Source organism: Coenobita brevimanus, chromosome 49 (genome assembly GCF_032717465.1).
Source record: "Coenobita brevimanus isolate Jiangsu-jjx chromosome 49, ASM3271746v2, whole genome shotgun sequence".
Taxonomy (NCBI): Eukaryota; Metazoa; Arthropoda; class Malacostraca; order Decapoda; family Coenobitidae; genus Coenobita; species Coenobita brevimanus.
This window is the reverse complement of record NC_137002.1, coordinates 8,288,399-8,304,601: the sequence shown is the minus strand read 5'-3', so window position 1 is coordinate 8,304,601 and position 16,203 is coordinate 8,288,399. Positions and strand designations below refer to the sequence as shown.

General features: G+C 41.8%; 1 protein-coding gene across 5 annotated transcripts; it reads right to left on the bottom strand.

Annotated features, from left to right (window-relative positions):
- Nucleotides 1-209: 209 nt before the first annotated feature.
- On the bottom strand, nt 210-12,833 carry LOC145399523 (mitochondrial import receptor subunit TOM20 homolog). Of its 5 annotated transcripts, none has more exons than XM_080272129.1 (5): nt 12,633-12,833; nt 11,263-11,366; nt 10,480-10,647; nt 9,386-9,507; nt 210-4,554 (listed from the first exon to the last, which is right to left on the bottom strand). In XM_080272129.1, the coding sequence occupies exons 1-4, from the start codon at nt 12,763-12,765 to the stop codon at nt 9,454-9,456; spliced, it is 459 nt and encodes a 152-aa protein (XP_080128255.1). In that variant the 5' UTR covers nt 12,766-12,833; the 3' UTR covers nt 210-4,554; nt 9,386-9,453. The 5 variants fall into 5 exon arrangements, with proteins under 5 accessions (XP_080128255.1, XP_080128257.1, XP_080128258.1 ...); XM_080272131.1 differs by having other exon boundaries at nt 210-643; XM_080272132.1 differs by having other exon boundaries at nt 210-643; nt 9,395-9,507.
- Nucleotides 12,834-16,203: the final 3,370 nt, after the last annotated feature.

The following is a 16,203-nucleotide window of genomic DNA, read 5'->3' as shown; positions in this document are numbered from 1 at the left end:
TCATATTCTTGTGTTGATCTATTGTTACAGCTTAGCATTCAAGATGGAGAGATGCATTTTTTGACCAAGTTAGAGTAAAAAGGGTATAGCAAGTTTTGACTTATTTTCCTAACACTTAATATCAACCATGTTCTTAGGGGGGCTGCCGCAGAGGGAAGAAGTCAGTCACAGTATTATCAAAAGACAAATTTATTCTTTCAATAATACACCACTATGTACAGAGGCAGTCAACAAAGCTTTATTTAGTACATTCCAATTCAAAATTATGCTCAGCCTGACTTGCACCCTTCCAAACCTTACCCATTCTCCCTCATTAATTCCACCACCTGTATGAAAAAGAATAATGTGCAGTTACAAGAATAGAATGAATGTGCAGTCCTAGAACAGAATGAATCTGCAGTCCTAGAACAGAATGAATGTGCAGTAACAGAACAGAATGAATGTGGTCTTATGAACAGAATGAATAAGCAGGCCTGAGACACGAATAAATGTGAAGACCTAAGAATAGAATGAATGTCCAGACCTAAGAACAGAATGAATGTCCAGACCTAAACACAGAATAAATGTGCTGTCCTTTATAGTCCACTGCAGGGATGGGCCTCTCCATTACACAGGGTTGCAAAGGGTTCATGTGGCTCACTGACTGGAAAAGACATTATTATGGGTCTATATTTTTTCCATAGCACTTATTCATGACTAGCATTATAATCTAGTGTTGCTCCCTTGTTGCAAACTCGGCATTTTAATATGGAGAGATGGCAGTTTTAGGCCAAATTAGATTAAAAAGAGAACAGCTACCAAGCTTGTACTGTATCCACATGCACTTTCACACATAATGCTGGAGGTATGCCTTCATGTGGCTGTACTGATATAAACAAGCTGCTCCAATATAGGTGTGGCATATGGGTCTGAAGGTGTCATTACCGTACCATGACAACCTACCTGTCAACAGTGCGTCCGATTTTGTGTATACAGTACAGTAATATGATACGCGTGTGATTCGTGTATAATATATTTGTGCATAATAATATGATTTGTGTACGATACGATACGAAACTGAATGTACTGTTGACTGTTATAATAATAACACCTTCAGATCCGTGTGCCATAACTATACCTGTTTATATAAATGCCTATCAACTTCCTCCCTATCCTCCCAAAAGAGGATGCTGGACTGCTGGTTGGGAACTACAGTCTACAGTCTAGTGGGCTCAAGTCCCACAGAGCTCAGCTGTTGCATCTGACAATATGATGATTTGTTTCCATCTGATGGAACTAAGCCACTTCCACAGCTCATACAAAGTTGTTGCTACACGGACTCTTATGAGCCTTAGTTATGAGGTATGAATGAGTCTACTTGGTTACTAGTCAAATTTAGCCCCCAGTCACTAGATTTGGTCATCAACTGAACTGGCAGATGAAAAGCAACCAACCATGCAGCATTGCAACCTATCCATGACACTTCATAACAGGAGCATCACACTCTACATCCTTTTTACTCCAACTTGGTGGCACTGATAAGAAGCCTACACAAGATGGCACTGTGCGCGCTGGGTGGAGCAATGCAGATGCGGTGTCCAATTATGAGCCAAATCTGCTCATATTTCCCTGCACATTGCCATGGGAAGGACCCTTGTCCGACTCTGGTGAGATGCTGTCTACTGCAAGGGGATTCCAGATCCCTTAATGGTTTAAGTTATACTGTACTTATACGACAGCCCCACAGAAGCTGCTGCTTACCTGTGGTCAATGTGTTTGCTTGGCCAGAAAGAGCAGGGTTACATAACAACACGAGTAACTTTTGATGCAGCTTAAAAGTACCCTTTCTCCGTGAATATGGGATAAACACAATGTCAGTCATGAACAGCTACTACAGAAAGGGAGTAGAGCAAAAGTGTTTGGAGAGGCATAAGAAAGAGAAAGGGTGAACAGAATTAAGGTATCTGGTGACATAAAAATTTCAAGCTTCTAATCAGTGCCACCAAGTTAGAGTAAAAAGGGTATAGAGTTTGATGCTCCTGTTATAAATAGTGTCATGGATAGGATGCAGAGATGTATGGTTGGTTTGTTTTCATCTGCCAGCTCAGTTGATGACCAAGTCTCTAGTACCTGGGTGATAAAATTGACTGAAGAGGGAAAACTGGGATATCATAGGTGAACAGTATGTAAAGAATGATGAAGGAAAGGTAGTGGTGAACAAGTGGGGATATTAAAGACACCTGGTGAAAACATTGTAACCGGTTGTTGAAAGAAGAGTTTGACTGGAACAGGAAAGGTTTAGAGCCAGCAGATCCAGTGTTCGGCCCCTGGCTTTTGATTGACGCTGCTATTGTGAGCAGGGCAATAGGCAGGATGCAGATGGGGAAGGCAACAGGTATGTCTGGGTTGACTGCTGAAATGTTGAAAGCCTCAGGAGATACAGGAGTGGAATTAAGTCACTGACTTCATAAATAACATTATATAAGAGCATGTTGTCCCAGATGATTGGATGAAGAGTGTAATTGTAAATGTGTACAAGGGGAAGGATGATGCCCTGGAAAGAGGAAATTATAGAGGCATAAAGCTTTTGGACCAGATAATGAAGGTAATGGAGAGAGTTCTGGATGGTATGATTAGAGAAACTGTGAATACTGAGGAGATGCAATTTGGGTTTATGCCAGGCAAAGAGACCACTGATGCCATTTTCATTATTCGACAGCTTTAGGAAAAATATATAGGAAAGCAAAGAGAACTGTACTTCGTTTTTGTTGATTTGGAGAAGGCCTCTGACAGTCTCTAGTCTAGACAGGTAGTGATGCGGGCAATGAGAAAGCTTAGAATCGAGGCGTGGCTGGTTTGGGTGGTTAAGGCATGTATATGTGTGCTCACATCCAGGTAAGGATGAATGGAGATTTGATAGATGAGTTTTCCGTGAATGTTGGTGTGCATCAGAGGTCAGTCTTGAGTCCCTTGTTGTTTATCATGGTACCTGATGTCCTCTCACATGACTTCAGAAATGGACTCCCATGGGAGATGTTCCATGCTGATGATTTGTTGTTGATTACAGAGAATAAATGGGAGGTGGAGGAAAGATTTAGGAAGCAGAGAGATGGTATGGGACAAAAGGGCTTAGGAATAAATGAAGATAAAACAAAGGTGACGGCAGCTAGGGCTGGTGGCGGTACTGTCAAAGAAGAAGGAGCATGGCCATGTGTGATTTGCCACAAGGGCGTGGGAAGTAATTCCATCTTGTACAGTGTTTGTGATAACTGGATACCTAAGAGATGTAGTGGAATTAGAGGTAGACTGCGAGATAATGCTGATTTTATGTGTGTGGCGTGTCGGGGAGAGCACGTGGAGACCGTCAGGTATGAAAGGATTGATGTTGCTGGTGACTCTCTTGAGTGTGCAGAATAGTTTTGTTATTTGGGAGACATATTATGTGCTGGAGGTAGGGCTGGAGCTAGCTCTGTGGCTAGAGTGAAGAGTGGTTGGAAGAAGTTCAGGGAGCTGTTGCCTCTCCTGACATTGAGAGAGCTCTCCCACTGGGCTAAGGGATCTTTACATGTGGTATGTGTTAGGAATGTAATGCTGTATGGTAGCAAGACCTGGACAGTACAGGAAGAGGATATTCACAGGTTCAAACATACAGAAATGACAATGATTAGGTGGATGTGCAGTGTATCCCTGAGTGCGAGGCCTGGGGTACCTAGGTGTACGATGGAAGAGTTGAGAGGTAGGATGGGATGGGAGTGTATTGGTGTTGTGATGAGAAGTAGATTGAGATGGTTTGGGCATGTGGAGAGGATGGGGATGATAACTGGCCGCGGGAAAAAGTGAGAAGTGTTAACATTAGGGGTAGGGCTGCGAGAGGTAGGCCAAAAAAAGACCTGGGATGAAGTCACTGAGTGTGACCTCTGGGATATGGGGCTGAATAGAGAAGCTGCCAGAGACCAAGCAGCATGGAAAGCTGCCATTAGGTGACCAAGGCTGATGCATGCATGCATGTTGGAGCCTTTAAAAATGAAACGAGCACGGACAAGCATGGATGGGTGCAAGGTGGGGCTGAGAGTAATTTTAATTTGAAATGGATTAAAGCATCCTTCATCACCATCATAATTCGAACCCTACTAATACCCCCTAAATTTTCATCCTTATATTATCTTATTCACTTTAACTTGGCCCATATTTTGGCCTTTTGTAGATTACTTCATGTACAACAGATCAGTCATAGAAAAAAGGACAATGCGATGGCTCTACAGCCTTTCCACAGCACTTCTTCATGACTACCAAGTTCCAGCATTCAAGATGAAGTGACAGCCATTTTGAGCTAAATTAAAATGAAAGAAGTAGTTATCTTTAATGTGTTCATTTATATCTTCTGATACTATACCAAGTAATTTTTACTTAATCATGTTTATCTCATAGCCAGTAATATTATTTTACTCTTGCTATCCTGGTGCCTGCAGAGGGATGCATTCATGTGATGGCACCAATATAACCCGTTGGTTCCACTCCCAGGCTGTACAAATGTCAATCAACTCCTTCCCTATTCCATGAAAGAAGGATGGCGAACTGCAGGAAAAAGAATGATAAATTATATGAATGTCCCTGAACTCCATACCCATCCCCAGAAAGGAGGATGGTGGATTGCAAAGGAAGGGCTAGGATCATCAGGAGATGGCAAGTACAAGCAACTGTAATCCCTAATTCATTTGAAATGTGAACCCAGTGAATCCAAGCTGAAGTTGCCATTCCCAGAAGTCCACCAACCTCCTCTCGAGGGATAGGGAGAGAGTTGAGGGATGTTTGTATAACCAGTTAGTTTTACCACTCAGTTATATCAATGCCACTGCACGAACATCCTTCTGTAACACCCTGGCATGAATTTCATGAAAAAGACATGCCCAGGATCAGTGGATTAATGGTTAGCACAGCACTACTACTACTACTACTAGAACTACTACTACAACTACTACTACGACTACTATGTCATCATCTAATCCTGTTTTGCCCCACAAGTAGCACAGAAGCCCGGGGCTAGGCAAGTTGGTCTTGATATATAAGATGAGTGACCAGCCTCACTCATCCTTGAGTGGTATTACATGAGTAATAAACCCTCAATTACCCACTACACCACCAGGCGCCATAATTTGGTTACATGGTTACCACCCAGCATAGTTAATGGTTTCCTGGTGTACAGGAAACCATTTGGCTTGTCACTCAGTGTAGAGTCACCCATAGGCAGAAGGAAGAGGAAAGAAAAAAAGAAACAAAGACAGAAGAGGGAGTGTCGAGTTACCCACAGGCATATGGAACTGGAAAGAAAGAAGGGAAAAAGACAAGAGGACAAATGGAAAGAAGGAAAGAAGAGAGGATTGGGCAGTCACCCGAGAGCAGGACTACATTGAATGAGAGGATGGTGAGTGCCCCCACCTACCACTTACTACTACTACTACAACAACAACAACAACAACTAATATCTATCTATCTATCTATCTATTGCCAGAGGCCTCAATCCCGTTTGGGGTGGCCACAAACAAATCGCCTCCAAGTCACCCTGTCCCCCGCCATTTCACTGTCCTGCTCCCAACTCACACCCCCCTCTCTCATATACCTCTCCACCCCATCCCTCCATCTCATCCTCGGCCTCCCCCTCCCTCTTCCCCCCTCCACCTCGCTCACATACACTCTCTTCGTCAGTCTTTCACCCTCCATCCTCTCCACATGGCTAAACCACCTCAGTGTGTTCCTCATAACGCTTCCTATCACATCCATATCAACACCACAACGCTCCTTTATATCCTCATTCGTCAGCCTGTCTCTCCATGTGACTCCACAGGCTCCTCTTAAATAACTCATTTCCACTGCTCTCACTCTTGACTTGTGTCCTTCCAACAACGTCCAAGCTTCACTTCCGTACGTTAGAGTTGGTATCACAATACTGTCATGTAGTAACTTTTTCACTTCCATGCTCACTTCCCTGTTTCTTATCACTGCTTTCAAAGAACCAGCAACCTTTCTTCCCTGCTGTACCCTTTCAAGCACTTCACCCTCCAAACCTCCATCCTTATCCTTACTCATCACACTACCCAAGTACTTAAACGTACTCACATTTTCCAATTCCTCACCATCCAACCTTGCTGTACATTCACTGACTTCACCTCTCTCAAAGGCCATCACTTTACTCTTCCCTACATTCACCTTTAGATTACGTTTCTTACACACTCTCTCAAACTCATCCACCAAGCCTTGCAGCTCCCCTTCGTCTTCACTCAACAACACAGTATCATCTGCAAACAACAGTACAGGGAGTTTCCAAACACTATCCTCTCTCACCAGGGCCACTCCAACATCCACTACCCTACCTTGTACCTCTTTTATTACCTCATCCATGTACAGATTGAACAACCATGGAGACATGACACATCCCTGTTTCAAACCAACTTTCAAAGAGAAAACTTCACTTAGTTCACCATCCACACGAACTGCAGCCTTCGCACCATCATACATACTCTTCACAGCATTCAACAACTTCCCATCTACTCCATATATTCTTAACACTTTCCACAATCCTTGTCTATCCATCCTGTCATATGCTTTCTCCAAATCCATGAAAGCCGCATACAACTTCTTTCCCCTCTCTAAAGATCTAAGAATGAATATCTGATCTACACAACCTCTTCCCTTCCTAAAGCCTCCCTGTTCTTCTCCAACTAATTTCTCTGTTCTTTCTCTAACTCTGTCAATAAGTATCCTACCATACACTTTTCCTATTATACTAAGAAGACAAATGCCCCTATGATTACCACACACTTCTTTTTCCCCTTTTCCTTTGTACAAGGGAATAATTATACCTGACTTCCAATCCTCCGGGACTCTACCTTCCTCCCAGGCCAATCTGCACATCTTCCACATCCATTCTACTACTATCTCTCCCCCATGCTCCAGCATTTCACCACACACTCCAACTAATAATAATAATAATAATAATAATAATAAAAATAATAACATATGCAGAAGGGAGAGGAAAGAATGAAGGAAAGAAAGACAGAAGAGAGAATGTAAAGTCACCCATAGGCAGAAGGAAGAGGAAAGAATGAAGGAAAGACAGAAGAGGAAGGAAGGAGGAAAGGAAAAAAGGAAAGGGTGGTCACCTGAGGGCAGCACTACATCGAGTGAGTGGATGGTGAATGCCCTCACCTATAATAATGGTAGTAACCAACAATAATAGTAAGAATGTGCTGCTGATGATGATAATAATAATAAATAATAATAATATCATCATCAGCAGCAGCAGCATCATTTGGACCTCTTTTCCCATCCTAGGACAGGGTGAGGAGTAGCAATGTCCAGACAGTTGCCCAATCCAATAGGCCACGCTTCCACTCACTCATCATTGAAGTCCTGGAATCCTGGCTCTATCAGATACGTCAAAAACATTCACCACGTTCTGTAGCTTCACATACAGTAAATATATCCAACTGAGTCAATCCGGATGCTGCCACGTTAAAAAGAACTGCCAAATCCCTGATCATGCACTTTTCACAACATTCATCCAGCCAGTTCGATCTCTTGTCAGTTCCCAGGCCTCACCAACTTCCAAACCTCTCTTTCTCTCACACTCATCCACCATCTCTCTCCATCTTCTCCTTTGCCTACCTCGCCTCCTCCCTCCAAATTTGCTCAGATAGACTTTTTTCACCACTCCATTGTTATCCATTCTCTCCACATGACCATACCATCTCAGTACGCTCTCTTAGAGTCTAGTGTCCACCGACTTCCTCACTCCACATCTTTCACAAATCACGTTATTTCGTATCCTATTCACCCTCTGCACACCACATGTATTCCTCAGCAGTCCCATCTCCACTGCTCTTACCCTTGACTTTTCATTTTCATGCCACACCATAGTCTCAAATCCATATATTAAAGCTGGCACTAACACTCCATGTAAGCCTCATGCAGCTGTAACACTCAAGCCTCAGTTTCTTATCAAGGCCTTCATTGCACCAGCTCCTTTTCTTCCTTGTATCACTCTACTTTCAACTTCTTTTTTTCACATTTTCCTCTCTTTTCTATTACTGTACCCAGATATTTGAACTCTCACCAATCCCAGTCTCTCTCCATTCACTGTAACATCACACTGGAAGTCACCTTCTCTCTCAATAACCATCACTTTACTCATTTCTACATTTACTCTCAAGGCACAACGCTCACAGACATCAGCAAAACTCTGCACTAGCCTACGAAGTTCTTGTCCAGTACTTGCAAGCAGTACTGCATCATCAACATACACAAATTTGAGATATTCCATCCATCACCATTCATTACCAACACCATCCCTCTCTCCATTACTTGTGTCTTTACTCCTCTCATCACCCCATCCATGTATATATATATATACTGAACAACCATGAGGACATTACACAACCTTGTCGCATGCCCACCCTGATTGTGAACCATTCACTTAGAATAATAATAATAATTAAAAAAAACAGATACAGACTAAAATGCCTTCGTGTGGTGGCACTGATATAGGCAGGCAACTCAACTACCTGGTTATACATATGTCCATCAACTGCAGTACTGTACTACACTTCCTTATACCCTGAAAGGAAGTCGGTGGACTCTGGGAGAAGGGCAACTTAAGCCTGCAATCCACCAGGTCAATGGTTAATAGTTTTACTAATAATCTGTGGGAGGAGGTAGCTCAATCAGTAGAGAGGTGGTCCACACTCCTAACGGACCCTTGTTCAAATCCCCGCTGGGGCAGGGACCAGTTTATGGATTTGAATTTCATAAAAAGCAGACTTTACTGATCTACCAGATGACCCGCCGACGTGTCATAAAAACACCCCCGCTAATAACAGTACACAAGCCCTGTGTGAAACAGCCCTAGCATGTATTCCATGTGGACAATGGGTGTTAGTGCCGACATGGTGATATGTGGAGCTGTAGGAGGACTACTGGGCCTTGGGGATAGGTCCTGAAGCCTTAGCCCTATTTAAAAAAAAAAAAAAAAAAAAAAAAAAAAAAAAAGTAATCTGTATCTAAGTTTATACAGAAAATAAAGCATAAAACAGAGATCCTTTTAGGTGCATTAACATTTTCCCCAATTAAGCATCTGGATCCCTGGTGGCCTAGAGGGTTAAGGTGCTCCAACCAGATGTACTGGCAATACAGTATATACAATATTACTATTTACTCCTACAGCATACTAATTAACCCAACAGCAGTGTAGTCACTCTGGAGAATAAATCTGACTAGTAACCAATGACACTTACTCCTAACTCATAACAAGGAGTCACTGAATATCATGCAACCACAACTGAATGAAGTTGAGTTGCCCAGTTAAAAAAAAAAAAAAAAAAACTAATACTGTACAAAACAGTTATATATTCACAGGACATACACACATCAACTCCACTGGTGGATGAGGTGGATCAAGTCCACACGAGATCGACTTGGTCTTCACTCCACATCCTCATCTGTCACTTTGGTCCCACCGGCTGCTTGTAGGATGCTCTTGTAGGGGTGAAAAAATGGCATTAGCTACTATTACAGTATTATTATTATTGCACAAGCACATCAACATTCGTGAGGGATACATTCCTTAAACCCTCAGGAATGTAGAATTTCTCAAATAACTTGTTTACACTCCATATCCATGATGTTTGTGGTTGGATTAGGTTAGGGTCTGATGGTGATGATGATCACTGTGGTTAGGTTGTGATGATGATGGGTGTTGCTGGGTTAGGGTTGGGTCTGAATAATTTTATTACAGTACAGTATAGTAATGCAGCACACCAGCACATCAACATCCATAAGTTCACCCTTCTGTGAGGTAGCTGGAGATGTTCAAACTGATCAAAAAATGTGTTTTTCAAAACATGCGCCAAGTGGCTGTGCCAGTTGCACCATGGTATGTATTTACCTAGTTGTGATATGCAGGTTGTTTTGGAGAGCCAGTTTCCTACTATTCTACGCCTTAATCCTGTAAGGGATGGCCACACACAAATGGCCTGCAAGTCGCCCTGTCCCCCACCATGTCACTGCCATGCTCCCAGCTCACCCCCCCCCCCTTCTCTCATATACCTTTCCACTCCATCCCTCCATCTCATCCTTGGCCTCCCCCTCCCTCTCCCCCCCTCCACCTCACATACACTCTCCTCGTCAGTCTCTCACTCTCCATCCTGTCCTACTATTACTGTATTAAAATTATTCAAACCCTACCCTAATCCAACAACAACCACCATCATCACACCCTAACCATAATGATTGCCACCACCATCAGACCCTAATTTAATCCAACTGCAAACATCAACACTCTAATCTATCTAACCAATTATAGTCAGATCTCAACCTAATCTAACCACTTATAATCACATCCTAATCACAAGCAACATCATTAAACCATCAGACCTTAATTTAATTTAACCACACTCAGTATCAATGCATCTTAACCTAAGTTATGCACATTCATCATCATCTCCTCACCTCCCCTACGGCTGGCAGTTGTTGAAGCAGCATCTGGAACACCTGTGGGGGCAGTGTTTGTTGCAGGACTTGCAATAGTTGCTGCGGTTGCCCACATACTGCAACCGCACGACTCAGGTGGTCAACGCCCCCTTGCACCTCTCCATTGGCCAGCAGCTCCTCACCTGCCTATATAGCATCCTCACCATCAGCATTAGCAATAATATCTCTTATCATTACTGTATAATTTTATCATCATCCCAACTTCCTTTTCCCACCTAAGGGTGAGGTGAGGTAGGGCTCAGAGAGCATTAAGAAATCATCATCCCTTCTCTTTTTCCCACCAGCAGGTGGGGAGAATGGCAGAGACAAACAGAATAAACGCAAAAGTGTGCTAGTGAGAACTATTCAACAGGATGCCAATTAAACTGCCTACACACACATTTACTCACCATTCAAGCCTCCAGAATCCTGCAAAATAACATGATATATATAACAGTATTCTTGTCTGGGCTGTTGGACTGGGTTGCCTTCATGTAATGGTCCCGATATAACCAGAAGGCTTGACTACCCGGTCATACAAATGTAGCCCTGAGTTCCCTTCCTATTCCCTGACAGAAGAATGATGGACTGCAGGAGAAGGGCAACTTCAGCCTGCAGTGGACCAAGTTTATTTTCATATAAGCCCAGGGACAAAACAACATAATAATACTGTATTCATACGGTACCTGAACTTTTGCATGGATGGATTGACATCAGTCTCATTTTCACCCAGTTCTTTCATGTGAAAACAAACTATCTTACCTGAACTTGTGCTAGGAAAAACTTTTGGACTGCCTCTTGGTCTTTAAGATTTGGCCAGGCTACAGATGCACCAGCCCCTCCACTACCCTTCACTGCCTTGCGACCTGAAAAATTAAGTTAATATAAAAACTAATTCCATTATATCCCCTAGAAGGATATAAAAGTGGTCAAAAGCATTTTAAAAAGTGGTGTTTGTTTACAGACAAATACCACCTTGTGGTGCACAAAGGCAGATGGATGCTATCTTCAAACACTTTTTTTTTTTTTTTAACTACCCTTATCAATAAATGGCCACCCCTTATGGGATTATGGCATCTGGCTATAGATAGATAGACCCTTATCAATGTCTATATATCCAAACCTAACCTATTCATAACTTAACTTTATTCATCCTATCTTATGCTAACCAAATCAATTTTATGCCCACTTAACCAAACTTATCCTAACCTTTCCCTTATGTAATGCAGTATTTCCTCGGTTACAGATGAATTCTCTTCATACTCAAAATGCACTCTGTACCATACTCCTTTACAATCCCTGATTTTTTTTTTTTTTTTTTTTTAAATAAAGGTTCTGTATCTCCTTATTGTCATTTTTCCTGGATTACCAGTTACTGGGCCTTTTTATAAACTTACCTCTGAAAGCTATGAACGAGGATTTAGAATACAAAAGTATTCCACCAACATTTACCAGCAGCTGGCCATACTGTACCGGTATTTTACATTCCAAATGTAAATTTTTATATTTGAAAGCTGGCTGTCAAATGCAACTTAAGTTAGGCTGGATCAGGTTTGGTTTGATTAGGTTAAATTATACGTTTCCCATAGTTTTGACATGGGATACACTGATGTGTCCAGTCGGTGCGATGGCTGGTAAACACAGCCAGTCAGAGATCATCGGTAAACTGCCGCAGGCGACCTGACCGCTTCCTTAAATACCCAAAAAGGTATATTTTGTTTCTTCCAAACACTTCTTGCAGTCGCAATTCTGCAGTTAACTATCTGTGTTGCATAACCACCAAAACTGCTTGAGGTTGTGACTTTGTTACAATATGGGTGGAATCGCCACATTTGGTAAAAAATTACTGGATTACCTTGTCACCACAGTCAGACCCTCCCCTCCCCCGACTGTCCTTCACACTTGAAACCTTGGATTATATATACATGTACACTGTACAGTGGTGGTGGTCTCTGCCAAAACAGTGTCTGGCCCCACCTTGGCTGGACCTGCTAGTCAAGCCTAAAATATCTGGACTGAGTCTAACCTCCGATCCCTGCGCTCCACACAACGCACTAACAGGCCCCTTTGTCTTCTCCCTTGCCAACTATATTATCCTCATGGGCATCAATTAGCCTAGTCATTTAACTCACGTCTTTCCCTGAGCTTCTTCTTAAAGTTGGGGTCGCTACGTCGCCTCTGGTCGAAATATATGCAGTAACCCAGGAATGCCGCCCCCGCTATGCCGGCACACAGCCCCAGCGTACTCTTGGAGATCATGGTCATGCCAGGGAACAACCTACACCAATTAAAACAACTAAAGTGTCAGGATTTTCGGCTCACGAGACTCTCTGGCAACGTCCATGTATAGAAGGACCAATGTTGCCAATGGCATCAATGTTCTCAGATCATTCCCGCTAGAATGGAGCAAAAACTATTCGCTAATATCCTGTCATCATCATCATCATCATTTTGGCCGTAACTAACGACTGACTGATTGATTGAAATGTTTATTGTTGTTAAGGTATACAGAGTACATGTACAGCCAAACGAGGTGGTGAGTCTTGCCCACTGAGCTGTTTCAATAGCGAGCTTAATATGACTCGTCGCCTCCACCTCCACCATAGTTCTTGCTTTCTCTGTCTGTGCTGCTTTTGTGTATACATATATATCAAGAAGACAAGATACAAAAATATAAATAGATTATGATTTTTTTCTGCCTTGCTCTACGAATTATATGGGATACATTTAGCCAACAGTAGGAATAAAGCGTCAAAGGTGGCTGCGGTGTAGAACATACATTTTTTTCGTTTTTGTGACCTTAACAAAGATAAAAATTGAGGTTGATGGTATATACATAAATCAGTGGCATCGAAGCACTGAACTCTATATCTTTATTTGGTCTTTAAACACCTATTTCTTGCACACAGGAATTTTTTCTATGCGATGTGAATATCCAGTACGCAGCACGCATGTAAACAAGTGTAGCGTTATAATCTTACAGAAATAGCAATTATATTTCTTGCCTTTAAAATGAATCCCATCTCTCTTTTATGAATTCCTGTGCCCATTTTTTAATCCGTAAGCTGCACAGTGGACCATGGCACTGTCATCCTCCATCCTCTCCATATGCCCAAGCCGTTTCAGTCTACCCCTCCTCATCACAATATCGGTACACTCCAGCCCCATCCTTTCTCTTTGTACTGACTTTTCTATTTAATTCACGTAACGCAATGTGTGGACTTTACTTTTCCCATTTTCCTAGGTACTGTTTATCCTAACTACAAAGCAGCAAACACGACTGAGGTATGGCAACATTAAGTACCTGACCCTTGTTTTCGCATGCTCATAGTTAATTCATTTAGTCATAATACAAGGTAAAACTTATAACTGGCTTGCTTCAACTAGAGAAAATGTACTGGTTATTTCTCAAGGCAAAACCTTTGACTTAAGCCTTGTAAAAAAAAAAAAAATCCATATTAAGGATGTCAGCTGTAAGGAGGAAATATACCTTACAAGGAAATTTAGCTATTGTTAGACAAGCAAATGGGAAATGAAATGACCTAAGACAAAAATTCTGCCCTTGCCCAAGAACACTGACCTGAATAATTAATGGTTCACCTTGACGGTGTACTGCGGTTTGAGGCTGGCAGTTCTGTGATCCACTCTCCTCCTGTAAATAAGCTGAGGGACTAATCGCCGGGCAAGAAGTGGTGGTGATCCGTGAAAATTACTCCAGCACAATCTGTCATCTTTAAAACTTCCTAGACAACATTTTGTTGGGCGCCTGAATCTTATAGAACACAAAGGGGTCCGAAGAAAATGTCAGTTTGTTAATGTACAGGACTTTGTAGTCTCTAGTCAATGTCCATGATATTTGTGATTAAAACTTGTGAAATTAACTCGTGTACATTATAAGTGTTTGAATAAAGGTGTTAATGACAGTATAACAATTCGTATATATAAACTCCCTAACACCTATTTCTCACCGACTTTGTTTTTGGATCTGGCAGTTCAATATAATTCTGTGCCATAATCATGCAGAGTATGACCCTAACAGAATCATTTTAGAGTACAGTAACATAAGCAAAATAAATAGCCTGGGGAAAAGGTGTTAAGGAGCTTTCATACCCGGCGAGATTAGATTTAATGTACCGGTTATAAATGGTAATAAGTTGGACTGGCATTCCAATAATACTCTTAAACATTATTAGCAAACAATTTGACAGGGCCCAAATAACTCCACTTCAAACTAAATCACAGACCTCATTAGACATGCTACAATATTGCTATTTCATTCATTCAATGGTTACTGAACAATAAATCAAACCCAATAATATACTCTAAAAATTGTTATGGGAAGGCAGTATAAGCAGTAAAGTTCTGCTAATACACTTCCTATGACACTAATGAACTCACGTAGGTTAATCTGAGAGTGTTAAAATTGCGAAAATGTTTGGTTACTTTACTGCGGCGAAATGTTCTGGAAATAATTAAGTCCAATAACCAATATAAATTGTCTGTAACCTTTATCAACTTAATAAAAAACTTGATAACTATCTATCTATCTATTGCCAGACGCCTCAATCCCGTTTGGGGTGGCCACAAACAAATCGCCTCCACGTCGCCCTGTCCCCCGCCACTTCACTGCCCTGCTCCCAACTCACACACACCCTCTCTCATATACCTCTCCACCCCATCCCTCCATCTCATCCTCGCCCTTGATAACGATTACAGTAAAAAAAAAAAAAAGTACTAATTCAATATTTATTCCTGTTTCTTCAAAGGCCTTTCCTAAGCAGTTAAATGGTGATACGAACAAAACGGAAATAAAATACAGGGCAATGCAAATAGTGGCACTAATATACTTACTAAAATAAAACACATCCTGCCACTAAATAAGTTTGGTTTTGCAACACTACGTTAATCAGTACTGGCTGTTAATTTTCATACCTAAAAATGGCAGCTAAACAATGGCTTCCCTGTCGTGCGAAATTGTGTTGATGAGTTCTTGGCCTCGAGGTACGGGACTGTAACTGATAGCGCCTGTACCAGTCCCTCCATATGCGCAGGAACCCGTGGTCATCGATGGAGGTGGTGGGGTTGCCCAGACCTCAGGTCCTAGAGGCAGATATACAAGTGATGAAGGACGCGGTGTTGGGGCAGCAGGGAAGTCCAGTCGTCAATCGTGATATAAAAAATTCATCCATATTATCTTCGGACTTCCCTAGAGGTGTTGTTGCACCTGAATGTCCCACTCAACTAAGAAGGATCACAAGGGAGAAATCTGTAATTCCTAGGACTGCAGGTATATTTTATTATGATTTATAATGGAGTGGAATCAGAAATTAACCTCCTGAACCTCGCATCACTGACTGTGCATATCTCGAGGCGAATGTCTTCTCGTCTTCTCTGCGAATGATGGCTGTGTTTTCTAGACGTTATAACCTCAGAATGTACAAAATTTTCAATTTGATCTTTTAACATTTTACTTGCAAATTACTACCATTAAAAAAGGTGCAAAAAAGTCCGCCTTGTTGTCTCCTTTCTCTATTGGAATTAATGGCCACTTTTCTTATTATCCCTACAATATGTCTAGAGATATCAGACAATATATTCAATGATCTGGCAAGAAATAATAGCAAGAACACTAGAAAAAAGAAAAACTTACTTGGCATAGCCAAGACTACAGACATGACTGGCAAAAGGCTAGGGGTCCTGGAG